The 13,839-nt window shown below is 38.5% G+C and overlaps 1 protein-coding gene across 2 annotated transcripts in view; it reads right to left on the bottom strand.

Annotated features, from left to right (window-relative positions):
* Nucleotides 1-5,026: 5,026 nt before the first annotated feature.
* MOSPD2 (motile sperm domain containing 2) overlaps nucleotides 5,027-13,839 on the bottom strand; it is a 57,063-nt gene continuing 48,250 nt past the window's right edge. For both annotated transcript variants that reach the window (XM_063449021.1, XM_063449030.1), the window contains 2 exons: nucleotides 6,022-6,118; nucleotides 5,027-5,689 (listed from right to left, as the gene is read on the bottom strand). In XM_063449021.1, coding sequence (XP_063305091.1) covers nucleotides 5,543-5,689; nucleotides 6,022-6,118 — 244 coding nt within the window. In that variant the 3' untranslated portion in view covers nucleotides 5,027-5,542. The remainder of the gene's footprint in view (nucleotides 5,690-6,021; nucleotides 6,119-13,839) is intronic.

The following is a 13,839-nucleotide window of genomic DNA, read 5'->3' as shown; positions in this document are numbered from 1 at the left end:
AACCCTGCATCACTTTTTTTTTTTTGTTTAAATCGGGAAAACATTGCTTGAACCCCACATGTTCTCAAAATAAAGTGTTAAATAACTTATTTTTCAATTACCCGATTCCAGCGCTGCGTCTGGCTACTCCTCCGACATCAGCCAATGGGGGGGAACCCCCATTAGACCTTCCCCATAGGAGAGCATTGACTCAATACTTTCCTATGAGGGATTTGAAGATGCTGGATGTCCTCGTCCAAGGCAGGCGTTTGTCCAGCATCATTTCATGGAGTCAAACTCCTTGGAACTGCAGTAAGTGCCTCTCTAGTTGCTATCGGGTGACAGTCACTAGAGGCAGTATTAACCTCTCCCTGAAACTGCAAAAGTTTGCAGCTACAAGCCTAAAATGACAGACACTGCATTTAGATAACATTAAATAAGATGAACTGGTCTGGGTACCTATAGCGTTCCTTTAAGTAACTGATCAGAAATTTGTTTTCTGTAAAAAAAAAAAAAAAAGGTCAGCATTTGGCAGAGAGGTTTGACATTCATAAGTATGAAATTCTATTTGATATCCTAGAATCATGTTCAATACCCAAGAATTTCATGTGAAAATATGGGATATTCTGACACCCAAATTTTCCCCAAGAAAAACCGAGAGGGAACACTTGCCTAATGAAAGTAAACTGTTCTGTTTGTCCTCTTGCTCTCCAAGGTCTTCCACATCAAGGGAACAAAGGAGTTAATAATTTGAAAATCTAGCAAGAAATTAGCTTCTAGTACATTATTTGGATTGGCTAAGAAATTGGCACCAATCTTTCCTATCCTTTACACAATACACTTTGAGTGACGCCTGAGCTTTACCAAATGAGGAAAAAGTATTTATCATATTTATCTTGGTCTTACCCTTTGAAATGTGCTTTGTGATATTTACTAGGGGGGGCAGGACAGTCAAAGAAATTCTGGATTGCCTTCCCAGAATGCCCTAGTTCTCTAGTCAATTGACTTACAGATTCCTTGGCTAACAAATCGATCAGATAGAGTAGAAGAGTTTTTCATTTTTAGTCTGAGCAATAAATAATGCTAAATTGAGTGATTTTGTACTGGAGTCCTGCATGGATGACAATGCAAATATTATAGATTTTGACAAAGCCTTATTAACAAAATCCTTTAACAAAGTCTGAAAACGTTACTTACTGAGAAAAATCACATTCAGTTTGTAACTTGGGTTGAGATTTAGAAGCCTTAATCAGAGGGGAAACACATTAAAACAAAAAGGTTTAACTGAAAAAAATTAATATTAAAATATATAAAATAAAAAAAAACTAAAATCTAATGTAAACTAATAGAGTGAAAAAAGGAAACAAAAAAATAACCCAGTAAAACTGTAGGAAACTGCGGAAAAATGGGTAGGGAAACAGCAGATATGCAGGAGAAATGGGAATGTTAATTCTGGTCAGAAACACCTCTGTCTGACAAACAATTCAGCTGTTCATTGCCGCTGACAAAATCCCACGGGGCTCAAAAAATGGGCGGGCAGAGAGATGGAGAATGGCGCTCGCTCGTTACAGACGTTAAGGGAAGGAAGAGGAACAGGGGCAAGCTGAGCCACAGACACAGAAATTGCAACGTTAAGGAGAGAGTTTTAAACAAACAAAAATAAGGAGGGTGACAGAAGAAAAATGGAAATATATATAAAGCAAAAAGCATGAGGAAAGAAAAAAAAATGACAAAAATAGCTATAACATAACTAAATATTATCAAAGATATATATCCAAATCTAAACAAAGTATTATAGGAAAATATATATCATACAATCACAATGAATAATGTGCATCAGAGGAGCAGCAAAGAAAGAAGAGTTTTCAGTAGATGATCTATGTTTTGTAGGCTTGGTTATATTCCAATTGGCTGTTCATTATACCTATATCTCTACAAGTTTGGTTGTGCCTTTATTTTCTTGCATTCTTACTTGGTTATTCAATTCAGTTTATAGTTTGCTGCTGAAAATTTGCGAATTAAGAAATCTGTATAATGCAAGCTTCCTCTCTGACATAAATAGTTTGGCAATTACTTTTTCCCCCCAACAGAGTATCTGTTCAAAGGGCTTTCATTATATATAAATAAAAATAAAAAAAATATTAAAAATAAATAATGTGCTCTGTCAATGTTGGCAGCAGATAAACGATATATTCAGGACACTTTGTTTTAGTCATGAGGAGTAAACATGAGGAATTTAGAACATAGTGTCATATGGTTGACGCATAATTGATAGATTGGCGTGCCTTAGTGGATCCCCTACACTACCATCAACATGGTCAAGATGGAATAACCTGCTATACCTGTGGCAGTACATTTTAAAAAAAGATTTTGAGATGTGAAAGGGAATCTGTAATTCACAGTTCGTGATAAAGTTACTATATAATTTACACAGCTGGAAAAACTATAATAAAACAAAGAAAACCAGCAAATTAAGGAGCAAAGAACAACATAACAGTATAAGCAACACTTTGCTGTATAAATAGAACATATATTAAAAAACAAAGCTGAACCAAATTGCAGTTATTATAAATATTTCCCACATTAGTATACCCAATGCATCCCTGCTGAGAAAAAACAAAACAAGATTACAGAGGAAAAACAATTAAATATCACAAATGCTACTAAAATAGCACAACCTAATGCATTACATTAATTTTCAAACCATTACAAAGTTAGCAAAAAATTTTAATACTTTCAAATACGTACAAAATATTTTTTTCACATTTTAATTAAAACGCACCGGCCATGCACGTCTGACATGGTGGCAATTTGCAGTTAATGAAATTGTATCTATAGACTGTGCTGGCCAAAGTGCTAGCAAATATCTTGCCTACTTTATTTCTAGACTGACGTTTCAATTTCTTATTCCACTATCCTACTGGCATAGTAGTATAAATTACATAAGGCAATTACATTGGGGGCACATAGGCATTTGTGCAACATCAAAATTCTAAGCGAGACATCTTAGCACGGTGACAATGCAGCCATGAGCTACCTATGATCAGATTCCATGTACTGTAGCAGGAATGGATGCAGGAAATATTGCCTACCTTAGTTAAGCAATCTTAAAGGGGCACTCTAAACACCATAAGTACCGCAGCTTTTGTAGACCCTCTGTTTGTTAAATGTTTTTCTTGGATCATCATGTGGAAATCTAACCTGCAGTGAGTTGCTGTAAGCAACAGGGTATAAGTTGATCTAGAAATGCTGATTCACCATAAGTTTTTCCAGGACACAACCAAAAGCTTTAAAGGGAAACCATAGTGCCAGGAAAATAAAATTTGTTTAAACTCTGTCAAGGCCCCCTCCCACGGCACTAAAGGGGTTAATAACCCCTACAGTCACTTACCTGGGTCCAGCGCCTAAGTCCCTCGGCACTAGCTCAGCGTTGCCCACGTTCCTCCCCCGCTGACATATTATTCAATGCTTTCCTGGGGAAAATCTGACGATAGACAGCCACTAGAGGAAGAGCTAATTATTGCAGTTTATAAAAAGGGTGATGGGAGTTTGCACCCAGACCACTTCAATGAACTAACGCGGTCTGGGTGTCTACAGTGTCCCTTTAATGTACCATAACTATAAGAAATTCTGGGGTATATGGTGCTTGTAGTGTCCCTTTAAGGTACACATATTTACTCCATATGAATACAATTTTAAATTGGCCCAGTGTCACAATGATGTTGAATTTACTTATGCGCTGATATGCTTAAATTGCATGTAGATAATAAAAACACTGTTCTTGCAATCTAAAAAAGCTATAGGATCCATGTTGCTTGAGGTTGATAATGTTAAGGTGACTGTCAAGCAAACGACATCCAAAGAAACTGCATATTGGAAAAATTCTGGCACATAACCTTAGAGTAATGTATATCTGTACTTTCTACAGCGTTGAATGACAAGGAAATAACTGGTCATCTTTTACAAAAATTAAACTATTTCAAAATAAACTGGGCAGCAAACAGCTTTAAAATATTTATTGTTCAATACAGCAGGAAACCGGAGAATTGATCTAACTTGCTGTGCCTTGTTGTGATTAAAACCCTGCACGGGGTGAGAAGCCTAGCAATAAATGGCCAGTGGCAAAAGATAATTAGATGGGTATGCTATTGGTTCAAACTTCGCCAACTATTGCATATCACAGCATGGAACCATCTAAACTAAAGCACATACTTTTTTTTAAACATTCACATTACAAATGTGCGCTTTAAAAAGGGAAAAATTATAATGAAGCTGTGATAATACAAATGCAGTGTTATTAAAATGTTGCTCATAAAAAATGCATTAAAAAGATGTCACTAAGTTACAGTTAGAGGGTTATTGCAGTTTTTTTAGAATTACTGCGGGTTTTGGATGGAGTGTCAACTCCAATTATAGTTGTTACAGTTTACGATACCTATAAGGAAGATAACCCCTTACCAGAATTCCTTTTTATTCCAAACTAGACATATGCGAAAATTTGTTTCGTCCATAAATTTGTCCACATCAACAGCATATATTTATTTTTTTATATCAGCCCTTGAGTGATTCTATTCATTATTCACTTATTTTCTAGATAGATCCATTCATTTGGGTGTTGATTAAAAGGCTTTTGATCTGAAGGAATAGATTATTTATGGATGAGAAAAAAAAATATGTAAGGACCCCTCTAGTCCAACACTATGTCTCCCTAAATGTACTACACTACTATATCTCACAAGGCCTTTTATTGGCTTCTTTTGTTGTGCAAGTTTAATGATGCAGCATCATGTATCCCTATATGTAGTGGCGACATTTTCAGCTACATTCTGATGAAGTGATTCAAATTATAGGATGCAATCTCCCGAAAACATTTAAGGCAAACGAGCAGTCTTAAAAACTAAACATAAAGAAAACCAATACTGATAATCAATGGTGTTAATTCTCAGCTAATTTAACAAAAAATATGCATTTGTATCAAATAATTATTATGCATGCACATAGACCCTACGCAGTCTTTCACAAATATGCACAGATAGCGGAGAGGTTTTGCTCTGTCATGCAATATTTTTCCATTCCGTTTGGAGTGTTCTACATCTACTGCCCAACTGAGACAGCCTGTACGCTTCCAATCTCTTTATATTTGCTGTATAAAACTTAAATGTAAGTTTTGTATTCACATGGATGAGCTGGATTGATGCTCAGGGATATTGAATCTGAAGATATGAAAGCAGATGTACATTCTCTAAATCACTGTAGCCATTTTTTTTTTTGTTGTTGTTGCTGAAAACGTGTTATGAATTTCTCATGGTCAGCTAAAACATGACCTCACTCAAACTGTTGTGTGTTAGAGAAAAATGCAATAAATTCTGCTTGTGTCTTTCACTTGGTTAAACGAATAGTTTAAATTAGTTTTTCCTTTCCGCACATCTGCTCCTTTTTGCGGTTACAGTTCACAATTTTGTATGTTCAAGGCAACTTTGGTAGGTTATCTATAAATCCTTTTGGTGAAAAGTTGTATGATGTATTAACATAGGAAGTTCATTCCTGGTTTTAAAATAAAAAATTAGCTACTTTGGCCTTTGGACAAGTACAAAGCTGCACCAACAATGGCTACTAAAACAGACAATAAAGTGACTAGCAAATGTTGAAACCAGATGCAATTTCCAATCTGTTCTTCCAGTCTTCTGTTAGACTGTAAAAGTTGGTTCAGCTGAAAAATAGAAACAAAATTATACAAACATGCAAACGCAAACAACAACACAAAACACTGTAATTACAAAAAGTTAGCTCACTACGCCAAAGCAAAAATTAAACAAATAGAACTGGCATAATCAGAATAATTAAAATAATATTTTATGATTTCCTATGCGGAATTTGAAGACGTGAGACGTCCTAAAGCAAAGCGTGAGGACGTCAAACTTAATTTCAGAGAGTAAAAAAAAAAATTGTTTCAGGGTTAAGAGGACAGGGGCACTGCACCCAGGCCATTTCAATGAGATGCGTATAGTGTCTCGTTAACAAAAAGTATGGAATAACTTGTACCTTAAAATTTAAATCACTGTCGCCAGGTAAAGACTTCAAATTTTCCTTCAACGATAATGTGGTAGGCTTGCTGGTTTCAAGTACATGGCATCTTAGTCTATGAGAAGAAGATACAATTATCACTTTGATATAGATTCTTGGGTTCAGTTGCTTGTGTAACCACACTTCAAATTTACGTTTGTACAGGGAAAATCAATATATACATTTACCCTTCTAATCAAAAACATGTAAGAGCACAAACAGTAAAAAAAAAGTGTATGAGACAGCAAAAAAGTAAAGTGTATAGTTCTGTATCTTTTGTATGTTCATTTGCACTTCGTTAAAGGAACTCTAATGTTATGAATACAAAAAACTGTATGTCTAACACTACAGTGTCGCCCTGCTGCAATTAAAATGCTAAAAATCTATTTAACCATTTCCCCTTTGGCGCTGGCCCAGACTCCAACCTCCTCAGGTGTCAGCACGAGAGGGATCTAGATGCGTATGTGCGCATTAGGTCTTCCCCAAATAGCAGGAAGCGCCTCTAATGGCTTTTGTGAAATAACCACTAAAGGCAGTCTTAATCCTGCAATGTAAACATTGCAGTTTCTCTAAAATTGCTATGTTTTACATTGCAGGGTTCAGGGGACAGGGACACTGCATCCAGATCACATCAATGAGATGAAGTGGTTTTGGTCTCTATAGTGTCACTTTAAATTGTCCATGCGTGGAATGAAACATTGACTAGCACTATTGGTATTGATTTCTAATAGAGATGTAAAAAAAATAAAAAAAATAAAGCATCACTGCTTCTACTAAAAAAAAAAAAAAACTGTCAAATTCTGCTTTGCGTGCGTGTATATATACACACACAACACATAAATACAGGAAATACAAAACAAGAGGGATCAAAGAAAAGCACAAAAATGTATTTAAATGTATTCATTTATCACAATAATAGCGAATGGTGATGGGTGAGAAACAATGTTCTGGTCTGTTGCACTTGATCGGTTTCATTATAAAAAGGTCAAGCTGTAGAAAACTTCAGGCCATGTTAATGGAGTCCCTGTTTACAGAACATTCTATTTCCTGCTGCAGTCATTGGCAGAGGACTATGGGAGAGTTTTCCCTGTAGGCCTTCATAGCGGTTTAAGTATTTAAATGATTTCTCACTTTGTGCAATGACCCATTATAACTAAAGATGGATACAACTACTTGACATTTCACTGGAATAAAAAGCGGATAACATGAAAGAGGCATATAGCCTTTTTTCTTGTAAGTCAATGTAAATCTCTACTTTGAGTGATCTTATTTTGTGAGCAGAGTTTATTTATTTTTATTCGAAATTGTACATGTCCACTAGGATGAAACTGCAAATTCTGCGAAATACAAAAGGAAAAAAAACGACTTCTTTGCAAATGATCTCATACAGAAAAGCAGGATTACCATACAACTAATCATGCATTAAATTCCATTAAAACCAGCAGCCAATAGTTATGTTTTACCATGTCCTATTGTTGAAAGTAAATGAGCTACAGCACTAGAGACTTGACTTGCATTGAGCCAAGAAGAAGATAGAATGACAAACAACCCGCCTTGTCCTTTAGTTGCAAATTTATCTTTAGTAAGGTAAAATTTGCTTTTTATTTCCCCATTTTTTTAAATTTTTAAAGAGACCCTAAACACCAAAAAAGTCAAATCACTGTTTTGTTTATTTACCCACCAATGAAAACACGCATGCATTTAATTATGCATATTTTCAATGTTGGTATATATTAAAAACAGCTTGCAAAAGCTGCCGAACTCTTGTCTGTGGCCTTTGCAAGCCTCTCTATTCTTCCATAACCCAGACTTTCTGTGGATGCCCAATCACAGACTTTCCAATGAAGATCAACAAGAAGTATTTTTGTTTAATTACAGTTTTTATTCAGATTAAAGATAAGAAATAATACACATGACCTGACAATCTAGAGTAGTATCACAGTCAGTAAAAATGTAAATCAATATGTCACATTCAACAGAATAGGAAACAGATGAATAAGTCTAACGTAACACTAACTAGTATAAAACCAGAAGATGATCAAAAGCCATCACCGGTGTCATCAGGCCATTGGACCTAGATTCATGCCTATGATAATTTGTTTGGTTACTACAAACTGTAAAAAATATACCCTGGAAAGTATTCTCAAACAAACCAGTGAACAATTTATAAGAGGTATCCTGTCTCCTACAGATGAACTGAGAAGGATATTTTATGGATAGATGTAAATATCTTTGACCAGTCTTCATCCGTAAGTGTCAAATTTAGATTGAACTCCCACTTATTGGTGCAGGACAGGTAAAGTAACTGTTATTGTTAAATCAATAAATTGCAGATCAATGAAAGGCAGAAAGGCATCAAGCCAAGGAAGGTTCCTGCTCACAAAGTCTTTTGAACGTGGTATGTTCGAGAAAGATAGTGCCACTGGGGATATGGTATGGACCCATAGCTTGCAGTCATCGGTATGGGACCGTTAACCCCTTAAGGACACATGGCGTGTGTGACATGTCATGATTCCCTTTTATTCCAGAAGTTTGGTCCTTAAGGGGTTAAAGTACCTTCGGGAGATGGGCAGCCACAAACATTTTGTCCACCACGTTGCTTGGGAAATGTCAACTGGGAATATGCAATATGAGGAAACTTGTGGTTTAGATCTCCAGACAAAGTTGCTCATAATAAGTTGGAGGCTCATGAATAGGAAGTGAATGAAATCGGAAAAGGAAGCGTGGAAGTTTGGACAATTTTATAGCTATAAGAGCCATTTATGTAGGGTGCTCAACAAAGGTGATTAAATTGGATGAGAAATTACCAGTAAATAGAGTACACAGATCTCTAGTGAGTCACATTCCCAAATAACACATCTGAGAATCACAAGTTAAGAACCTCTGATTTCGAGCGATTAATCATAAGATTGATGACAGCGCCATACAAGAAGAACTCATCCAGATCTGGATCAACAACCAACACGTCGCTTGTGTACGCAATCACCTTATGATGCCTTCTTGCAATGTGTAGGTACCGCACACCATCCAGTTTCTGAATCCGTTTAAGAAATGGCTCATAGGCAAACAGGAAAGGAGGCAAAGGGCACGCCTGCCTGGTGCCATTTGTAATAGAGAATGGCTCTGACAGACCCCATTAATGCAGAGCCTTGCCGACAAGTATATAGGGCATCAACCCAGAGCAAAACTTTCAGCCTAGACTAAGTTCCCGCAGAGTAGCGAACAGAGTAGCGAACAAACCCCAGTCCATCCAGTCAAATGGCTTCTCAGAATCAATAGAAAGTAAGACTGGGGCCTCCCCACGCCTTGCCTTGTGCATCAGAGTTATGCTGACTTCCCTTCCCAGAATAAAGCCTGCTTGGTTTGTGTGAATGACAGGTGGCAACGAAGGGGCCAGGTGTTGCACCAGAATGTTAGCAAGGAATTTGAGGTCTACATTCAAGACTGGAACAGGGCAGTAACTAGAGCATATCATTGGGTCCTTGCCATCCTTCAGCAGGAGAGTTATGTTAGCAGATGAAAAGTGCACAGAGGAATAGAGTTGAGAGCACACAACAAGGATGAACCCAATTCTGAGGAAAAAACATTTTGTAATATAGTAAAGGGAACCCATGCGGTCCTGGCTAGCACCCAACTTTAGAGGTCTTTAATGCAAACCCCAGCTCCTCCAGTGTGATTGGCGCTTTAAGAGCTGCAATGTTTTTGAAGGTCTGTTGCCTCCAAGTAATTAAAAAACAAACATTGTCATTGAGCTGGATCAATTTGTGGTCCCCTGGCATCAAGGTTCTACAGATTGTGATAGTATGTAAGAAAGGTTCTATTCATGGCTGATTGGAGGTGGTGCATAACACATCGAGAATCCTTTACTTTTGTTATGTACAGTTGAGCTTGGCGATTGTGCAGAATACTTCCTAGCAGGTGGCTGCATATGTTACTCTGCTCACAGAGAAGGCACTTACATTGGCAGCAAGGGTGTTTAAAGTAATAATTCACAATGTCTACTAGTTTGCTTCTAGAGAGCAGAGTATAGATTTTATTGTCAACTGTACATTAATAGAATTATCAAACAATGAAAAGTCTTTCCATGGCAGGTGATCTGAGCAATTGGCAGCCTTTTGAATTTAGCTCTAGTGAGCTAAACAACCAGGAAGTAACAGGAAAGGTTGTCAGAATGAGAGCCAGGTGGTGGTAGCAAGATGCCAATTTTTAATTGAAATACGTACAAAAAAAAAAAAATAATAAAAAAATATAAAAAGGTCACACTTCACACATAAAACATTTCAGCAAACTAAAGTGCTCTATAGGTAGCAGAGAGTGATTAACACCATGCAAGAGTAGATAAATGCTCTTCCCGTTACAATGAGCTTTTGCTCACATCACTTAACAAAAGAAATGCAAATTATGTATCTATGTTTAAACATTAACCTGCACAAATGGGTTCCCTTACTTTTAAGGGGAACTATTACTTACATATAAAAAAAAAAATGTAATCGCATATAACTTCTCCCTGTACGAATTTCAATGACAATAAAAGACAGAACTTAGAACAATGATTGACGTTAAGATGGAAGCATTCAGTTCCAGTATTGTAATAAATACACTGGTGTAAATTCACACATTTGACTTCATTGGTCAGACCTTTCAAACCTTTTTTTGTGTTTATAGAGAAATAGCAAAGCTATCAATTCCAGGAAGTGGCCGTTTTTCCTCAATATGAGACAGAAACAATTTCATGAAAACTTATGTCCAATTCAATAGTGTGAATTCCAGGGGAGTGGCAGTTCCCCTTGAGTGCAAGAGCTTTTGTTCCTCATTTGAGTCAGCCACATGGCTTTGCTGTGCTCATACAAGACAGCCTTTAAATTGTACCAGTTAAAGAGGCTCGCCTATCGGATAACTTTAACAACCCATTATAGAATGGATACAATTAATGTGCAATATTCACATTTTTGTAAAATGATTATGTTTTACAGAGATCTGAATACTTTGAAATTGGATCCAGTAGTTCACAGTTGAGTCTTTCTTCTCATAGTTCACTGGACAGGGATAAGGTTCAGTAGACGATAAGTAGGTCAGGGGTCAAGTCCTGGGGAAAAAAGTGTGGGAACTCACCCAAGATTCCCGCCCCTCCTTAAAAAAAAAAAATTAAAAAATACACTACTATGCATATAGTGCAGTGCAGAGTGTGTATAGTGAATGTAGTGTGTTTGTAGTGAGTGCAGAGTGTGTATAATGAATGTAGTGTGTTTGTAGTGAGTGCAGTGTGTATAATGCATGTAGTGCGTTTGTAGTGAGTGCAGTGTGTATAATACATGTAGTGTGTTTGTAGTGAGTGCAGAGTGTGTATGATGAATGCAGTGTTTGTAGTGAGTGCAGAGTGTGTATATTGAATGTAGTGTGATTGTAGTGAGTGCAGAGTGTGTATAGTGAATGTAGTGTGATTGTAGTGAGTGCAGAGTGTGTATAGTGAATGTAGTGTGTCTGTAGTGAGTGTAGTGTGTATAATAAATGTAGTGTGTTTGTAGTGAGTGCAGAGTGTGTATAATGAATGTAGTGTGTAGTGAGTGCAGAGTGTGTATATTTAATGTAGTGTTTGTAGTGAGTGCAGAGTGTGTATATTTAATGTAGTGTTTGTAGTGAGTGCAGAGTGTGTATATTTAATGTAGTGTTTGTAGTGAGTGCAGAGTGTGTATAGTGAATGTAGTGTGTGTGTAGTGAGTGCAGAGTGTGTATAATGAATGTAGTGTGTTTGTAGTGAGTGGAGTGTGTATAATGAATGTAGTGTGTTTGTAGTGAGTGCAGTGTGTGTATAATGAATGTAGTGTGTATAATACATGTAGTGTTTGTAGTGAATGCAGAGTGTGTATAATGAATGTAGTGTGTGTAGTGAGTGCAGTGTGTATAATAAATGCAGTGTGTGTAGTGAGTGCAGAGTGTGTATGATGAATGCAGTGTGTGTAGTGAGTGCAGTGTGTATAATGAATGTAGTGTGTTTGTAGTGAGTGCAGAGTGTGTATAGTGAATGTAGTGTGATTGTAGTGAGTGCAGAGTGTGTATAGTGAATGTAATGTGTTTGTAGTGAGTGTAGAGTGTGTATAATGAATGCAGTGTGCGTGCGCTGGATGAATTGTGCGTGCGCTGGATGAAGTGTGCGTGCGCTGGATGAAGTGTGCGTGCGCTGGATGAAGTGTGCGTGCGCTGGATGAAGTGTGCGTGCGCTGGATGAAGTGTGCGTGCGCTGGATGAAGTGTGTGTGCGTGCGTGCGCTGGATGATGTGTGTGTGTGTGTGCGTGCGTGCGCTGGATGATGTGTGTGTGTGCGTGCGTTGGATGATGTGTGTGTGTGCTGGATGGTGTGTGTATTGGTTGGTGTGTGTGCTGGATGATGTGTGTTGGTTGGTGGGTGTGTGTGTGCTGGATGATGTGTGTTGGTTGGTGTGTGTGTGTGTGTGTGTGCTGGATGATGTGTGTTGGTGTGTGTGTGTGTGTGTGCTGGATGATGTGTGTTGGTGTGTGTGTGTGTGCTGGATGATGTGTGTTGGTGTGTGTGTGTGTGCGCTGGATGATGTGTGTTGGTGTGTGTGTGTGTGCGCTGGATGATGTGTGTTGGTGTGTGTGTGTGTGCGCTGGATGATGTGTGTTGGTGTGTGTGTGCTGGATGATGTGTGTTGGTGTGTGTGTGCGCTGGATGATGTGTGTTGGTGTGTGTGTGCGCTGGATGATGTGTGTTGGTGTGTGTGTGTGCGCTGGATGATGTGTGTTGGTGTGTGTGTGTGCGCTGGATGATGTGTGTTGGTGTGTGTGTGTGCGCTGGATGATGTGTGTTGGTGTGTGTGTGTGCTGGATGATGTGTGTTGGTGTGTGTGTGTGCTGGATGATGTGTGTTGGTGTGTGTGTGTGCTGGATGATGTGTGTTGGTGTGTGTGTGTGCTGGATGATGTGTGTTGGTGTGTGTGTGCTGGATGATGTGTGTTGGTGTGTGTGTGCTGGATGATGGGTGGGAGAAGCATTTTTTTTTAAATTTATGTGTGTGTATATTCTTTTAGTTTATTCCCCCCTCCCTGCTTCTTACCTTGTCAGGGAGGGGGGAGATCGCCTGGTGGTCCGGTGGGGGAGCCAGCCGCTGCACACAGGGGCCCATCACACGCTGTGTTCCCTCTCCAGCTCTAACTCTCGCGAGACTCGCCTGTGCGGAGCGTTGCCATGGTAACCCGTGGCAACGCTCTGACTGCCGCGGGTCGCGCGATTGTTAGTGCTGGAGAGGAACACAGCGTGTGATGGGCCCCTGTGTGCAGGTAGCAGGGCAGGTCCTGCAGGACTGGGAACGGGAACGGCGTTCCTGCATTGGAAAAAGTGCAGGAACGCCGTTCCCATGCGTTCCTGCAGGACTCGAGCCCTGAAGTAGGTGAAAAATACATTTGTATCTACTTTTATTACTGTATGAGTATGCCAACAGAAATCTTTCTGAAGATACAATAAACAGTCGTCCCAGGATTACGTTGAATCTCCTCTCACACAAATAGTTCTATTCCTTTCAATGTCATGTACTGATGGGCAAACTGGAAACAACAATGCTCTTTATGGAGACTGTCTAAATATGGCAGCTATAGATTTAATTATGTGACTACTGAATGGATAAAGCTGGCAGTAATGGTCTGGAGAAAACAAAATATTCAGCAAGAAATTTCTGTAGCTATAGGGCAAAGGGATTTTCTGGATGCCATGAGTGGTTAAAAAAAAAGACCTGGGCACTCTCTGAAACTAAAGCCTGACTGCTTGGTTAGTGCAGATATACAT

This window comes from Pelobates fuscus, chromosome 1 (genome assembly GCF_036172605.1).
Source record: "Pelobates fuscus isolate aPelFus1 chromosome 1, aPelFus1.pri, whole genome shotgun sequence".
Lineage (NCBI taxonomy): Eukaryota > Metazoa > Chordata > Amphibia > Anura > Pelobatidae > Pelobates > Pelobates fuscus.
Note: the sequence above shows the minus strand (reverse complement) of the source record. Positions and strands in the feature narration are given on the sequence as shown.